Source organism: Benincasa hispida, chromosome 4, assembly GCF_027475165.1.
Source record: "Benincasa hispida cultivar pf3 chromosome 4, pf3_genome.v1.1, whole genome shotgun sequence".
In the NCBI taxonomy this organism is placed as follows: domain Eukaryota; kingdom Viridiplantae; phylum Streptophyta; class Magnoliopsida; order Cucurbitales; family Cucurbitaceae; genus Benincasa; species Benincasa hispida.
The window spans coordinates 26,161,822-26,180,300 of record NC_143481.1 but is presented as its reverse complement, the minus strand read 5'-3'; the positions used below and the strand labels follow the sequence as shown (position 1 = coordinate 26,180,300).

The window sequence follows — 18,479 nt, the reverse complement described above, 5'->3', positions numbered from 1 at the left end:
TGGGTAAAAGAAACAATTTATATGAAGAAGAAACCCTTCTCCAAGTATTTTCATATTTTCCCTTAGAGCTCAATTAATCAAATAACATTTATTTTATTAATTATCAAACCTAATAAATAACTATATATATGAAATCTAATTTAATGTATATAATTAATTAATTAAATAAACACCACATGTTTATTTGCCTTCATCTCTCAAAATTAACTAATTTCTTATGATCTGATTCATAAAAAAAAAAAAATTCCTTATTTGAATCCTATTCAAATATTTCTCTCTTAATTATAGATCAAATATATAATTAACCATATCATATTAATCTCATTAATATGCTATTCTATCAATTGATTTGAACAATTCAAATCATTCCTCTTGTATTTCCTTTAGTGAGCTATCGAGGGGAACTTATGAACCTACATATTAGAAGCTCCAATGATATGAGATTAGTTGATTCAACTTCTTTAATCCAATTAATCAATATTCATTAACGATCAAACACTCCACTAAAGACCGTATAGCTGCACTCTTCGCGTTGTAGATTTATTTTTGTGTCCATGGATATAATCAATCAACTAAACGACGACCCGTCACAAATGCTCATAATTATAGCTGGTTCAAAATACCATTTTACCCCTACAATTATATCTAACTCCTTAAGTACCATTGATTCCTCTAATGAACAAACAGTTTATAGTCCAACTATAAACTAACATCTCTCGGGCCAGTGAGAGATTGATGCCTCATTGTTCAAGACCCGGAACCAGCTATTAAGGAGCAATTTATCTACTTTCCTAAGGATTGGGAAAGAGTGAATTCCATATTGTGTAGTTGTGTTCCCAGCTCCCTAATTAGACAAATCCTTAAAATAGTAGGCTTATTGAGTTGGCTATCATGGTCACTCTCACTCATACAGATCAAAGGACCGGCGTCATAAACAGGAGTTCACGACTCACTTAGAATTAATGTCAAGTCTCCTATGGTCATCCTAGTGAAACGTAAATCTCTTCTAGTAACGGTATTACATAGAGAGTCTATTCATTTTGTAGTCTGGTCTTATAAAAACTCTTTGCATAAAATACCCCCTCTCACTTGTCTCCACATGAACGATCAGGATCAAATCATTTGTAGTACTTTACAACAATTGTAACATCTACAAAGCGGTCGTATTCATAGTGTCACCAAGATAAGGTACTCAGCCGTATCCATCTACTACAAACCATTTAGTTTATTACTTAAACATGATCCACCTATATGTCTCTACATACATGTTTAAGTTTCACAAAATAACCTTGAATCTTAGTTTATTGAATTGAATAATGCAGTCTAATCATCAAATAAAATATCTCTGATTTTATTAGATAAATAATTTGTGTTAATGATAACGGACAGAAGTGCACGTTATTACAGCACAAAGATATAAAACAATACAGGATTGCAACGGTAAAAATATATAATATTGCGTCCAAAAGCATTAAGTTTGCAACATTGCAATCGCATGCGTTCATCGCATTAAAACAACTAACTTATGTATTTTATGCAGGAAAATGCGTTGGCGCAAGGCGAAATTGCAATCCAAGAAAATTAGCGTCCGAGCGCATAAGAGATTGCGACCGTAAGGCTATGCGATTGTTTGCGTTCGTGAAAATTTTCTCAAGAAGGTGACCGCATAGAGCAGGCGCATCAAGGTAGGCGCATTTGGGTGAAAAGCTTAATAAATCACGATGGGACAGAAAGCTGATGACGATCGATTTCGAATTAAGTTGACAAGCCGTTAACGACATACTGTAGCAAGTACACTCAACTTTTCGGTGACAAATATTCGACGCATCAGACAGAGAATTAATGACATCCCATCAGTGAAATCATTCGAGAGAAAAGGTTCTTCACCTTGAAGCTCTATAAATACCGAAGGCTACCTTCATTGAAGGAGTTCGCTCAGTTTTAGAGAGTTCACCATATAGACGATAATTAACCTTGTTCGTAGTTTCTTATACTTAGACGGCGGAAGCGAGAAAAGGGAAAAGACGTCGGAAGATCATCCTGGTCAGCTCGAGAGAGTGCCAAGGAGCGTGGAAAACAGAAAGAGGGTCGACTCTTGCGAGAGCAAGAATATCTTTTGAGCAGAGTAGAGAAGAACAGTGTAAAAGCCTTGAGAAACAATAAATTGCTACCAAACTCTTTATCTTTCTTTCACATTGTCATTCTGTATTTTGATTTCATATATAGAATGGAACTTGCATTTCTATATCTGTTCACTCTCTTTAAAATACGCATGAGTAGCTAAAACTGTTGAATGGGTTGAGAAGTACTTAGCTAACATAACCTAGGATCTTCATTGCATGCGATCATCTTGACTTATGTTGCGCCCATCACTCTTTAGAGCTACTCGAGAGAGAGTCTAAAGAAAGAACCTAAGACTTGAGAGAGCTAGGTTAGAATCTAGACTTGAGAGAGCAAGATTAGATCTGCATAAGCAAGAGATAGAGACTTAGAGATAAGCTCTATTTGCCAACATGCATCGCACGTACCCTAGAGATAGGTTATGGTAGTATGCGGTCGTCTTGTATATGTGTGTATCATTCGTCATCGCATAGACAAGAATAGAGGCTTAAATGTAGGTCCTATAGACACCATCGCATATATCGCATGCGTTCTAAAACTAGAAGCCATAGCATTTGCATTGAGAGATGACTTGCTGTTGTATGTATGTAGTAGGATCGTATAATATGAACACAATCTTAGGAAGTGTTAGTTAAATCCCTTCTCAACCCATTCCCCCGCATACTCATTGCATCTTTCGTATTATTAACTCTTTTCTCAAATCCGCTACATAGCTTTTATACCTTAAACAACCAACGAACCAACGCATTGTTTTATTTGTCACCGCAAAGTAATCAAAAATTACTATCGCATTCTATTTCCTTAGTCCTTGTGTTCGACCCTGGGCTTACCGGGCAACTCAGTAGGATTTATACTTGGGTCTTGCTGAGAAAACTTGCATGCACAACGTATACTCCACCATCACATTCTACTCCATTATTTCATCACAATAACAAAGATGCATCAGTTAACATAACTACAAACCACGAGATATACTAGATTTAGGACATCAATCCTAACACACAAAACTAAGTTTGAATCTCAACATGAAAATTACAAAAGTGAAAAAGTAACTTAGAACGACTCTTCATAAAATATACCCAAGTCATGCGAGAGTAATTATCAACGAAGGTAATGAAATATCAAAAATCAGTTTTGGACACAACTGGACAAGGACCTTAGATGTCAGAATGAACTAATTCGAAAGGAGAATTGGCTCGATTATAAACACTAGGGTGCGAGCTAAGATGATCAAGTTTGGCAAACTAACATGAACCACAATTTAATGAGGACAAGTTATGAAACTGAGGACAAAACTTTTTTAAGACTAAGAGAGATGGATGACCAAGACGACAATGTTTATTAACTACTAAAAAATTTCTTGACTGATGATATATATCTTGACTAATTGGTCTATGCTCAAGTTTATGAACTATTATACTAAAAAATGTTTATTAACTACTAAAAAATTGTCTTAACCTTCGAAAGTTGGTTTATAATGGGTTCATTATATGGACGACCTATTTGATAAGACCTAAATAAAATTTGACCCACTTCCTAAAGCAAAAGTTGTATAACATTTTGCTTTAAGTTATCATGAAGTGAAATTACAAAATCAACCTACTATGTGCGTCAATTCTCGCTTCTAACTACTTGTTCAGGTTTATTTATTTATTAATTTTTCCTTTTATTTTGTGATTCATTAATTAATTATCGTTTCTCTTTCCTCTTTTTAAGAATTCCAAACACTGTCTGCATGTCTAGGACTAAATCTTGGTACCAGTCAACACCATACAAGTCAAAGAATTGTAAAAGTAAAAAAATAAAAATAAAAATAAAGAAGATTCTACGAGTAAAAAGAAAAATGGACAAGAAAATAAAAACAATCTAATCTAATGTTGTTAGATAATATGAGATTAATTTTGATTTCACCCATCAAATTAAACTTTGGAATCAATCGATAACGGACGGCGGACGGTATGGTCTTAAAATAAGGGATTCCACTTATGATTCCACCACGTGTTTCCCATATTATTCAGTGCATTTTCTCGATTGGATATTACCTCAATTTGCTTTTCGTTTCTGTTAAAGATGAGGCTTGAATTCATCTCTCTAATTCGCACTTGAAGGGTTTCTTAGTGGCATTTCCTTAATTCTCTTTCAGAAATTTCTTTACCATCCGCTGCAGACTTCAGAATTCCGGTCGCCGCTCTCCGCCGTCCGATTGACAATCGGAGGAGCATAAAATTCCACTCCAAGGTGAAGAAAAATGGTTTCTGTCTTGTATCTTCTTCCTCAGCTGCCCTTAGAGAGTCTGATTCTTTTTCCTTTTTGGGGGGCTTCCATATTTATTCATTGTAATTCATTTTGGGGAAAATGTGTTTGTAGAGAGAATGGTGGTTTTAACTACTAAATGGCTTGGGCAAGGAAAAGGCTCGTTTCCACTGCTGGCAGCCCACAAGTTTAGTTCACCGAGGTATATATTAGTTTTCTGCTTAATCAGTATTTAAATTGTATTTTAATCTGAATATAGAAAGAAGTTTGCCAGATATATGCACTCAGATCAAAGAGTAAGAAGTTATCGTTGAACTAAAAAACAAATATACTTTTCAAAGGTCTCCTTGGTTAATCATTTGGCTTTTGAAAATGAATTTTATAAACACTATTCCCACATTTTTATTTCTTTGTTTTGTTATTTACTTTCTTAGAGTGTTTTTAAAAGCCAAGCCTAAAAAAAAGTAGTGTCTTAAGAACTTGTTATTGTTTTTGAAATTTGGTTAAAAATTCAAGTATTTAGTTTGGAAGATGAAAATCATGATAAAGAAGCAGTAAGAAAAACTAGCACAATTTTCAAAAACAAAAACCAAAGAGTTATCTAATGGAAATAGGCTCTTCAACTCTTAATTGTTTTGTTTTAGTTTGTAAACTTGGTATAAAATCTGAAGTAATTTTACTGTTAAATCATTCACTTCTAATATATATATATATATATATATATATATTTATTTATTTATTTTGAGTTCATCAAGTGAGAGATTTGAACTTCTGACCCGACCTCCTGATTGAAGGCACTCTTAATAAGTTTACCGTTGTACTAATGCCTTTGAACGAAGATATTGACATCATTTTGGATTTATTTCTTATACTTTCTCGATTCCGTTAAATCATTTTTGCAGAAATTATCTTTTTCCATTTTTTGGTTCTTAGAAATGGTTACTTTAACTCAGGAAGAAATTTGAAGTGATTAAGCTGTCCAAAGCCACCAATTCTGAGACTAATACCAAAAGGGCAAACTTGTCTGTCACAAGAAGGGAGAAGATCAGATTGCCCAGTTACAGTAGCCGCAGCGGCAGGATATATCATATCAGAGAATTCCTGAATCACCCTTCAGGAATTGAAGCAATGCTTAACAAAAATGCCTTGAGAAGTTTCCAGTTACTTGATGCTAACACATACAGGTCACTTCCTTTTGTCTCTGCGGTGGTAGCTTCATCCTATTAGTATTTAGAACAATGGCGTATGATCTTCCCTTTTGTCTCTAATAGCCCAAACCCAAAGTCATTACTTTAATTGCAAGTTATTATGTCCTCTTAGAGGTAAATGATTAGTGTGTTGCTTTTGCAGATGCACTCTGCCTAAATTGCAACTTTTGAACTTTGAAGCTGCCCCTACACTGGATTTACGAGTGATCCCGACAGACAAAGATTTTACCGTTGAGATGCTTTCTTGCAAGGTGATAAGTCTGGTATCTGAATGAGTTGTTAGTTTGAAACAGCAAAGATTTACAAGATGCCCATTGGCAATTGATTTTAAGCAAGTTGAGTGATTGAGATTGAGCCTTTGCAGGGAATTATAATAGTTGGATTGGAGTCATTTCATGATCTTGTTAAACTTGAGCATGAAGGAGATAATTATTGTAGAACATAGTTTAATAGATCAATAGCAACCATTTCTCCAATCTGCATTCCAGTGATCTCTAAGGCTTTGTTAGATAATTATTTGTTTTTAGTTTTTTTTTAAAAAAATTATATTTGAGACCCAGCCTTATAAAAATTATTTCCACCTGAGTTTTATTTTGTTGTCTACCTTTTAGGAGTATCTTCAAAATCCATGTCAAGTTTTAAAAACTAAAAAAAATAAAATTGTCTTATAATGTTTTCTTAGAAAAGATGAAAATTATTGTAAAAAATGATGAGAAAACAAGCACACTTGACAAAAATTAAATGGTTATCAAACGAGGTTTGAATTTCTTTGGAGAGGTCTAAATTGTTTGATGTGAGAGGTCTAACGGGTTTTTATTAGATTGATTGATGATGTGATAGTCTACCCATTTGTTTTGAAGTCAACAGGAAACTGCTATCTTCTGCCCAGATGAGCATTAATTGGAAATTATGAATGAATACACGTGCATATTAAGATCATAGTAAAGTTTATTTGTCATCTATTCAATAGGAAGCACATTATAAAAGGTACAAAATTGCCGACTTTTGAAATTTTATTCGCAGTTTGAAGGTTCAGAATTGGTGGAACGCCAAAACGAGCATTTTTCAGGTAAACTGAACTTCCTCTGATACATTATTATAAAGCTGGCTATGAGAATTATTGATTTGTCAATCTAAGTGTAACTCAACTAGTTAAGGCATGTGTCCTCGTTTAATAGGTCAAAGGTTCAAATCCTCCCATGTTCGGTTGAACTCTAAGAATTATTCGTTCGTAAAATTGATGTCTCTAAAATGTAGAAACACTTTTCTAATCAATTGACATTTCAAGTGATGAGAGCAAGAAACTCTAGTTGATCATTGCTTTTAGATGTGCAGCCTTGATGATTAATCACTTGACATGGGACACAGTCGATTCAAATTCATATCTGGAAGTTGATGTGAAGTTAAATTTGTCTCTGGAGGTTATAATCTTTATCATCAATATCATACTTAATTGTTTATCATTTACTGGCTGAATAATTCGTGCTTTTGATGCAGATTTATACACTTCCCTTCACTCTGATGCCTACTGCTGCAGTCGAGAATCCAGGGAATTTGTAAGTTATTTAACTCTATTCGATAACTATTTGGTTTTTAGTTTTGAAAAATTTAGATCGTAAACATTACTTCCACTTGTGAGTTTTTTCGTTTTGTTATCTACTTTCTAATAATGTCTTTGAAATCCAAGTCAAGCTTTGAAGGAAGGAAAAAAAAAAACTAAGTATCCAAATATTATCTTTAGAAAGACAAACTATCGTAAAAACATTGTGAGAAAACCATCACAACTTTTTAAAACGAAGACAAAATCATATAATTATCAATTGTGCCCTTTTGACTATACTCTGTCTGCCTCAAAAAAAAAAAAAAAAAAAAAATCTATACTCTGTCTACTGTATTAACTTGAGTTAACAACATGAAAAGGAAAAGATTTCACTGAACCTGATATTGTTTAGCAACTTCTAGCAAGAATTCTTCTGTTTGCCAGCCTCATAAGCTGTATATAGAAACTGTTGCTACCAGCTTTTGCATTAGTCTTCGAGTTCTGTTTTGATGATCGAGTAAGACCCGAAATTCTCGAATATGAGATTGAGTTTCTTTTTGCTGTGTATTCATTATCATTCTTGTTTATGTACCATTTCTTATGACATTCAATTATGGTGACACAGGATGCTACAAGCTCTATTGGACAACCTTGTACCTCTGCTGCTGCGGCAATTAGTGCAAGATTATGAAAAATGGATCAGTCAGCAGTTAGATCATTCCCAACTCTCCATCTCTTGATGCTCTGTAAAGTTAAAAGGGAAGCTTTCTTTTAACCAAAAGAAGAAAAAATTATGGGGAAGTGTGTTTTACACTGTACATTTCTACATTGTACAATATTTACCTCAGCTTGGGCCCCATCTCCCATGCGGCTATGCCTGAAAGAGGGAAGTAAAGTAGTCAGTTCAAGTCACAAGATAGGGAAAGGTTTAGGGACCTTGTTTGGTTTGTGATTCAAAAAAAACAAAGAATTTAATGAAAATTTTAATTTGTATTCAACATTTTGGAAAAATTACCTTTTTAGTCTAAGTTTTCAACAATATATACATTTGGTTCTTAAGTTTTTAAATGTCCTTTTTTAATCTACAAGGTTTTGAAAATAGATTTAAAAAGCCATGTAATAATTCTTAATTATTTGAAATTTGAAAAGAAAAGTAAAAGAAAATTCCTCTCTCTAAAATTATCTTTCAAACTTATTTTTTAATTCAAAATGTCATATAATCTCTACTATATATAAAAGAGGCAAAGTGGGGAGAATCTTTGCCCCTCATTTTTTAACATATAACCATTAAACCCTTTAAATATAATGCGTAATATCTTTTATGAAAACAATATTTAAATAATATCTATTTATGACATAAGTAAATTTTATACACAAACTAAAAACTTTTTAGTCACTTGAATTTAACCTACAAGATTTTAGGTATAGGTTTTTTTCTTTCTACATAACTTTCAAAGACTAAAGCAGGGCTATGGAGGAAATTTCATCTTCCTATTTTTTCTTAAACTTTTTATGAAATTATGTTTTTTTCCTTCTCTTCAAACAATTGTAACAGAGATATTCATTGAGAGAATTTGAAATAAAATTCATCATTCCATGTATGAGAGTGATAGCACCATAAAAATGCTATTTTCATTTCTTAATTCGGACTCGTTCGTGTATTTTACATGTTTATTATACTGTTTTATAGGTAATTGGGCAACTGAGGGACAATACGGACCATCGAAGTCAAAATGGGACGAAAATGAGTCAAAACGAAGCTCCGGAGCATCAACCATGAAAAGAATAAGGAAAATGACCGAGTAATGTGTTAAATATGTTATTTTATAGGTATTGAGCACTTTAGGGAGCAATAGAGTTGAAACGGACCAAATTGGAGCTTTAACAAAACAGCTAGGTCAAAAGGAAGACAAGGTGCACAAAATTACAAAACTGCCACAGGGCAAAGCGCAAAGTTGTGCTCAAAGGTAGAATCATGCCTAAATAGAGCGCCTCGAAGAGCGCAGCTACACTCTAGGTTGACGCTACGATAAGAGCGTCGTTGCACTCTCCAACAGCGTAGTGGCGCTCGACCATTTTTATATAAGTGTTTTCTCCAAATTTTAGGTCATTCTCTTCGGACTTTCAGCCCCCAATATGATTTTCTCTTCTCTTCTTCACATTTCCTTTGTAATTCTTCATTCTTAGATCAATTTTATGATTGTAAAGCTTATCTTGGATCGATTTTCTGGCTAAGGTAAGTAGCTAACTTAGGTCTAGGTGAAACCCATTAATCTATTGTGAGGATTCTGTCTAAATTTATATTTCTCCTTGATTTACTGTGGTTCTTGAATGTGTTTAAATTTCTATGCTTAGATTTATGATTGGATTGATCACCCATTATATTGTTAAACCCTCAATCATCAACATTTATAAAAGAAAGGGTAAAAAGGGGATTTTTCCTAAAATAGGAGAGGGGGAAAAGAATATGTGAGGGAAAGGATGTGTAACTGAGAAAGTGATGGATAACCGTTTTTGAGGAAGGAAGGAGGGGGGGGGGGGGAGGGGGGACCACCTTTGAGAATTATATAGCAGGGAAACAATGAGGAAGAAAGTACATTTTTGGAGAATTAGTCTGAAGGAGCTTCAAAAGAGGAAAGACGACATCCCTCTCGAATTGGTTGACTTTTCATTTCGGTTCTTTGCATTTCTTACTTCGATTTCTTGTTCTTAAGCATTATAGTTCTGTAGTGTTTTTCCCTTGAAGTAAGTAAATAAGATTATCTCAGAGCATTGCTCTGTTTTTTGGGAGTTTTGTCTTGTTGAGTGTTCATTTTTTTTTTTGTTGCAGAATTAGGATACCTAACAAATTGGTATCAGAGCCCGTAAATCTTGGGGCGAACAAGGCAGATGGTGCAAAAGCAAGTGGAAGAGATGATCGAAGAAAGCGATGTAGAGATCTCGAATATGAAGGAGATGTTAGTGGTTCTTTACAAGAATATAGAGAAGTTGACTGGGGAGGTGAAAGAGAATAATTCAGCCTGGAAGGGGAATGAATCGGGCACCTCAGATGGATCGAAGTGAAGGAAAAAAATGGACGAAGCTGACTCTGGTCAGGGGTAAGGATTGAGCGGAACTGACAAGAGTAAATACAAAAGGTTGGAGATGCCAATATTTTTAGGGGAAAATCCCGGATCATGGGTGTATAGAGTCGAATATTACTTTGACATACACGAATTGAATGACACGGAAAAGGTAAAATTCGTCGTCATTAATTTTGCACCAGACGAGGTTGATTGGTTTCAATGGAGTCATAATCGACGTTTTATATCCACGTGGGAGGAGTTGAAGAGAAGGTTATTCGAATGTTACTGGCCGACGAACGAAGGAAGCATAGAGACAAGGCTTCTATGAATCGAGCAAGAAAGGAGCCACGAGGAATACGTGAAGAAGTTCGTAACATACTCCGCACCCTTGCCGAAGATGGCTAAAAACGTACTGAGGAATGCCTTCTTGAATGGGCTTGAACCCTTTTTGCAAGCTGAGGTAATTAGCAGACACCTAGTAGGCTTGGATGAGTGTATGAAGGAGGCCTAGTTGGTTAATGATCGTAATATGGCTCTGAAACTAGCCCTGAGTGAGTTAGGCATTGTTAGGCCTGGAAGAAACGAGGCCCAAGCCCTGAGCGGAACTAACTCTAACGTTTCGGGGGGAAAAAGGAAACCCTAAGGGAATGGAAAGTGGCACAATGAGGTAGATTACAATCCCAGTCAAATGGAGTCCTCTGAAGAGAGATCCATATGTGAAGAGGCTTTCAGACAGCGAATATCAAGAATGACTAGAAAAGGGTTTATGCCTCTGGTGCAATGACAAATATTCACAAGGACATTGGTGTAAGGTAAGGGAGAATCGAGAGCTCATGTTATTCATCATAAACGATGATGAAGATTATGAGGAAGATGATTCAGAAGAAGTGACCCCCGAAGAGACCCCTGAACTAAAGTCGATCGAACTCGTGGAGGGTACGAAAGTTTCATTATGCTCGATGATGGGGTTCCTAAAGAAAGGCACAATGATGTTGAAGGGTGCGATCGATAAGAGCGAAATAATTGTTCTGATAAATTGTGGGGCCATTCACAACTTTATTCATCAAAGATTAATTGATGAGTTGAAGCTACCGATCACCAGACAATGAAATACAGAATCGTCGTGGGGAATGGAGAAGTCTTAAGAGGAAAGGGAATTTGTAAGGCAGTGAAACTTGAAATACATGACCTGGTCATAGCTGATTTTCTTCCAATAGAATTAGGCAAGATGGACATGATTTTGGGAATGCAGTGGCTATTCACCACGAGATTCATGGGTGTTCATTGGCCTTCCCTGACGATGTGTTTCAAAGAAGGGGAGAAAACTGTGATGCTCAAAGGAGATCCTTCATTGACGCAATCAGAAATTTATTTAGAAGTCTTGGCTAAAGAATGGGAGGAGGACGATCAAGGCTTCTTGATTGAGTTTCAGAATCAGGAATGTAAGGCAGACATGGGAATTAGGGAAAATGGTGAACACATTTTAGAGGAACCACTACCGATAATGATCCAAGCATTGTTGCAAGAACACGAAGACATCTTTGACCCCTCTATCGAACTCCTGCCAAGACAGGCCATTGATCACCAGATACTTCTATCGAAAGGTCAATCTTTGGTGAACGTCAGACCACATAAATACGGTCATTATCAGAAAGAGGAAATAGAACAGTTGGTAGAAGAGATGTTACAGACAGGCATTATTAAACCAAGCTGAAGCCCATATTCTAGCCTAATGTTGTTAGTTAAGAAGAAGGACAAAGGGTGGAGGTCTTGTGTTGATTACAAGAAACTAAACCAAATTACGATAGCAGACAAGTTCCTAATTTCGGTCATTGAGGAGTTGTTGGACGAGCTCCATGGTTCAACCATTTACTCAAAGTTAGACCTCAAATTGGGTTACCATCAAATTAGAATGAACAAGAAGGATATTGAGAAAATGACTTTCAGAACTCATGAGGGTCATTACACATTCTTGGTAATGCCCTTTGGATTAACCAACGTGCCAACCACCTTTCAATTTCTAATGAACCACATTTTCTGGCCATTCCTACGAAGGTTCGTAATAGTTTTTTTTTTTTTTTTTTTTTTTTTTTTTTTTTTTTTTTAATGATATTCTTATATATAGTCCAAATATTTCAACTCATGAAACACACTTAGTTGTTGTCTTTAATGTATTGCGAGATCCCAAGTTAGTTGTCAACAAAAAGAAGTGTTCCTTTTGCTAACCACGGATCCAATGCTTAGGACACTCGGTTTCTCAGGAAGGGGTGGAAGCAGATGATGAGAAGGTGAGGGCTATGATCCGATGGCCACGACAACAAAACGTGATGGAGTAAAAAGGCTTTCTTAGCCTTATGGGCTATTACCAAAGGTTTTTCCAAAACTATGGCCGAATTGCAACTCCTTTAACACAGCTTCTTCAAAAGAACAAATTCAGCTAGAATGAACAAGCAACCCAAGCTTTTGAGGATTTGAAGAGAGCAATGCGAACAATACCAGTTTTGGCTTTACCTGATTTCTCACTCCCTTTTTTAATTGAGACTGATGCATCGGGATTTGGTTTGAGAGCCGTATTGAATCAGAACGACAAACCCATTGCCTACTTCAGTCAGAAGTTATCTCCTCGAGATCAAGAGAAATCCATCTATGAGCGCGAATTAATGGTTGTAGTACTGGCCATACAGAAATGGCATTATTACCTACTAGGAAACAAGTTTACAATCATCTCAGATCAAAAGACACTATATTTTTGTTGGAATAGAGGGAGGTTCAGCCCCAATTTCAACGATGGTTAACAAAACTCATGGTTTACGACTTTGAGATATTGTACCAACCAGGGCTCCAAAACAAAGCAGCGGACGCGTTGTCATGGTTACCTACAAAAACTGAGTTATTTATATTGTCATCACCGGCACTAGTGGATGTGGAAATTGAAGGAAATCGAACTCGAGATTTCCATGAGCAGCAAAATATAGATCATTCCAAATTAAATCATGAATGAACATTACAATTACAGTCGTAAACAAAACATACAGTTATGGAATTGTTATAGAAATTACAGCATGATAACTACAAATGAACAAGGCGAAAGCTACAAACATTTGTAGACTCGTCTCCACACTCCTTGCTCACGAACGCTTGAACACATCAACCTTGAACGCTTGAACAACACGATCACAACACTGCACGAACATTTCGTGCTTGTCCTCAATGATTGCCTCGATCACGAACACTCTAGCAATACGAACGGCCTCCACAGAACCTCGACGATGTCGAGTTGAGTATGACACCACCAAGAAGGTTACCTTGGTATTCTCGATGTGAAAATCCAGAGGGTGGACTCTGTTTAGACTTGGGATGAGGCAGACGAAGGAGGAATGAAAAATCGTGTACACGATTGGGCAAGTGGGAGAAGACAAAAACCTATCGCATAAGTCGATGCCCAATCGTTTAGCTAAAGTTAAACGATCATCTAGCAAAAGCTAAGTGATAGTTTAGCTCAGTGTCTGTCGCCTACAAAACACTACACGATCGCTTACTAAAACACGTTGTCGCTTAGTAAATTAGTATTTACTTGACAAGCGCTCGTGAGTTTCTTTTTGCGAGAGAGAAAAACTCAAAAACAATTTTCCAACCTTCTGTAAAAACTTACTAAAATTAGGAAAACAATTTTTCTTTTATCTCACGGTTACCATGAATCACCAGTAACCACCCACTCAATTGGTTATTAAAGAAAAAGGTTTAATTATCTAATAATATTATTATAAATATAAATTATAACCAACTTATCATACTATATTTATAATTTATAGTTTTAATATTTCATCTCATGAAACATATAAACCATAGTTCTTTTTCTATTCCATGATACTTAATGTAAATCTCATTTATATCAATCCTCCACTATGTGTATCTCATACATCATACCGATTATATCATATATAATCAAAATACCTCTTGTCAATTTAAACACTTAAAATCAACACCAAGAACTGATCCTCAACTAAATCCATTAAGCTACCAAGGGGACCTTATGGACCTGTAGCTCGAAGCTCCAACGGTACGTGAATAACTGACTAAACTCTTTAGTCACGGGATCCACCATCCATTAACTGTTAGGCACTCCACTAAAGACCGATAGCTGAACTCTCCTTACCACAGATATATTATGTGTGCATCTTAACCAATCAGAAGTATGGAAACCCTTCACAGATCGCTCGTAAGTACAGCTGGGCCAATAACCGTTATGTCCCTTTAGTTACATCTAACTCCTTAAGTATCACTGATCCCTCTAATGAACATAAGTCATAGTCTTACTATGACTGAGTCTTCTCTTCTAAAGAGAAGTTGTGGCCACTATGTTCAAGCCTCGAAATCATCCTTTAAGGGAGCAATCTCTCTACTTATCCCTACTTTGGGAAAAGAGTGAATTTCATCTTATGGATTGAGTTCCCAGCTCCCAGATCAGACAAGTCCCCAAAAAGGTAGGCATGTTGAATTGGTAATCTGGCTACTCTCACCCATACTAATCAAAGGACTGCCCTCAAAGGTAGGAGTTCCCAAAACACTTAGGATTAAAGTCGTGTCACCTATGGTCATTTAGGTAAGATGTAAGTCTCTAGTATCAACGACGTTATATACAGAGTCTAGTCATCTTGTGGTCTAGGTCTTATACAAACTCTTTGTATAGGACATCCTCGCTCGCACGTCTCTAGATGAATGGTCAGGATCTACCATCTGTAGTAGTTTACAACACTTACAAACCTCTACAAAGCGGATCGTATCCGTAGTGTCACCAGGATCAGGTATCCCACCTTAATTCTTATACTACAGACCTATTTAGGTTATCACTTAAGGCATGATCCACTTGTATATCACATATACATGCTTAAGTTCACATAAGATAACCAAGGAGCTTTGTTTATTGGATATGAGTAAATGCCAGAATTAAATAACACTTATTTTATTCATTAAACAATGTGTATCTTTACAAAACAATGAGACTTCGGGAGAATTAGGACACCAATCCCAATAGAAATTTCCTTGAAGGACGTAGAGAATAATAAGGAATTATAGAAAATTATATCCATACTAAAAAAAGACCCCGAAGACAATCCAAAACATCAATGGAGCCACGGTAAACTATTGTATAAAGGACGATTAGTAATTTCCAAGGACTCCTTGTTAATCCCTTCATTGTTGCATACATTTCACAACTCAATTTTAGGAAGGCATTTGGGGTTCCTTAGGATGTATAAGAGGATGTTAGGGGAACTATTCTGGCAAGGAATGAAAGCTTATGTGAAAAAGCTTGTTGAGCAATGTGAGATATGCCAAAGGAATAAAACAGAGGCACTAAATCTAGCTGAATTACTACAACCATTGCCGATTCCGGAACAAATTTGGGAGGATTTGACAATGGACTTCATTAAAGGGTTGCTTAGATCAGAAGGTTATAACTCCATTATAGTGGTTGTGGATCGCCTGAGTAAATACGCCCATTTTATACAACTGAAACATCCCTTTCGACAAAACAAGTGGCCGAAGTATTCATTCAAGACATAACAAGACATCACGGAGTTTCTAAGTCTATAATCACAGATCGGGATAAGATCTTCCTTAGCCTTTTTTTAAAGGAACTTTTCTCCATGATGGGCACAATCTTGAAGAGAAGCATGGCATTCCATCCACAAATGGATGGCCAAATGAAAAGGGTTAATAGATGCCTTAGACTTATTTACATAGTTTCTGTAATGAACAACCCTAAAAATGGAGCCAGTGGGTCCCGTAGGCTGAATTATGGTATAACACCACCTTCTATTCGTCAATCAACACAACTCTTTATTAGGCAGTATTTGGAATGAAGGCATTGTCACTACTGTCTTATAGAGAGAAGAAGAAATCCAATGACCTGGTGGAACAACAATGTCTTATGGAGAGAAGAAGACATCCAACGACTTGGTGGAACAACAATTAATGGCTCGTGATGCGACATTGATAGCCTTGAAGGAACATTTGATGGTAGCCCAAAATCACATGAAAAAACAAGTAGATCTTCATCATAGAGAATTACAGTTTGAAATTGGAGAATAAGTCTTTCTGAAGTTACGTCCATGCCGACAGAAAAGTCTAACACGAAAAAGGTGTGAAAAATTAGCTCCAAAATATTATAGACCGTATAGGATCACTGACAAGATCGGTTTGGTAGCCTATAGACTGGAGCTTCCCCTCGAGGCGAATATCCATAATGTCTAATGTTTCTTAGCTGAAGAAGAAGTTGGGACAAAATGTGCAAGTCTAACACCACCCTCTAGCATTAATCGAAGAATTTGAGTGGCAACTGTCCCTCGAAGCGACCCTTGGGGTACGATGGATTGGGGAGATAGCTTTGAAGGAATGGTTAGTCAAATGGCAGAATTTTCCAGAGAGTGATGCTACTTGGGAGGCGGTGCACATGATAACAGAGCAATTTCCTGACTTCCACCTTGAGGACAAGGTGCAATTCGAGGCGGGCGGTATTGTTAGACCCCCTATCATCAACACTAATAAAGGAAGGATAAAAAGGGGATATTTTTTAAAATAGTAGATGGGGGAAAAATATGGGAGTGGAAAGGATGTGTAACCGAAAAAGGGATGGATAACCATTTTTAGGAAGGAAATAGGGGGGAGGGCACTTTTGAGAATTATATTGCAGGGCAACAAGGAGGAAGAAGGTACATTTTTGGAGGATTAGTCTAAAGGAGCTTCAGAAGAGGAGAGACGATAGCCCTCTCGAATTGGCCGGCTTTTCATTTCGGTTCTTTGCATTTCTTTCTTCGATTTCTTGTTCTTAAGCATTATAGTTTTGTATTGTTTTTCCCTTGAAGTAAGTAAATAAGATTATCTCAAAGCATTGTTCTGTTTTTTGGGGAGTTTTGTCTTGTTGGGTATTCATCTTTTTCCTATTGCAGAATTAGGATACCTAACACATATCTTCTTTGTTAGACTAGAGATGAATGTATTATTGTGTATGAATCTCATTAGGGCAAAAATTCTAAAGCATGTCTGTATGAACTTCTAAATTGACTATAACAATTATTTTTGTGACATTGCATTTTATTCAAGAACATAATCGATTAGTATCTAGGCCTTTCTATTTATTAATTATCTTAATAGGTGATGATATGCAGAAATGCATGTCATCTTAGGCCTTTTATTTAGAATTATGAGGGCTGTTAAGCATAATATGCGACAATTATGTTAGAAATTCATGAGAAAATGAGTTTGCGTCGTTCAACATGATGAATCTCGGCTAACCCATTATTATGCGTTATTATGCATTCAATGTTCTATTTTTGTAGCTAACGCATGAAGTGGACGCAAACGCGGAAACCAGGCTACCCCATAGACGACCGCATGCGGAGAAACTCTCTATCGCAAAGGCAAATGCATTCGATCAACGCATGGGTGTTGCGGTAATCAGCCACATGCGTCCATCACATGGGAGTTGCGCTCGTCAAGTGATTGCGGTCATTGTGTTGAAGTTGCGGTATTAAGCGAATGCAGTCATTGAACAATTGCGGCTACACGATAACACATAATAGAGGGATCAACGCAAGGTTGGTGGAATGAACGCATCAACGTACATCTCGGGAAAATCAAAAGCTGATGTTGACATTTCACCTACCACGCCGTTAGCAGCAGAGATTCAGAAAAGGACTAACCCGCTGCGAATGTCAGAATCAGAGCAGTCCATTAATGCTGTTGGCGATCCAAGCTCTATATAAAGAAGCCGATGAGCAGAATTTCAACTCATCTAGGGTTTTCCCCTACGATCCAGACTAATGCGTGAGAAGAAAGCTTGAGAGTTCTTTATCTTCTTCCTCCATTCCGAGTGATGATTGGAGCCTTCGACCAGAGCTAGATCTCGGGAGAGTCAGCTTCACCACCCATCAATGGCACCACCGGTAGCCTTGACGCACATTCGTTGGAAGCAAGTTATTGCTTCCAGCTGGTCCTTTCATTTTCTCTTCTTTTCTTATATTGTTTTGTATTACATTTTGTGATTAAGGAATTAATACATTATGTGTTCAATGCATTTCTGTGTTTCCTTTGATTCCATCTCCATCTTTCTTTTCTTAGCATCCTTAACTTTCATTTCATCACTTAGTGAGATTGCTAGAGTATTGCATACTTAGTCATGTGGATTAGAGATATGAAGCATGTAGCAAACCATCGAGAGGTGTGCGTTGCGTGAGTGTGTGAGAAAACCTTATTTGCTTGGTGTAAAACTGTAGCAACGCTTATCTATAG

At 36.5% G+C, this 18,479-nt stretch overlaps 1 protein-coding gene across 2 annotated transcripts; it reads left to right on the top strand.

The window, feature by feature from the left end:
- The first annotated feature begins 4,007 nt into the window (after positions 1 to 4,007).
- LOC120075989 (DUF1997 family protein, putative (DUF1997)) lies at positions 4,008 to 8,120 on the top strand. Of its 2 annotated transcripts, none has more exons than XM_039029757.2 (8): positions 4,008 to 4,359; positions 4,489 to 4,576; positions 5,328 to 5,558; positions 5,725 to 5,833; positions 6,606 to 6,651; positions 6,918 to 7,003; positions 7,080 to 7,138; positions 7,748 to 8,120. In XM_039029757.2, exons 2-8 carry the CDS (start codon positions 4,494 to 4,496, stop codon positions 7,860 to 7,862), a joined length of 729 nt encoding a protein of 242 aa, XP_038885685.1. In that variant the 5' UTR covers positions 4,008 to 4,359; positions 4,489 to 4,493; the 3' UTR covers positions 7,863 to 8,120. The 2 variants fall into 2 exon arrangements, with proteins under 2 accessions (XP_038885685.1, XP_038885686.1); XM_039029758.2 differs by having other exon boundaries at positions 4,233 to 4,372.
- Positions 8,121 to 18,479: the final 10,359 nt, after the last annotated feature.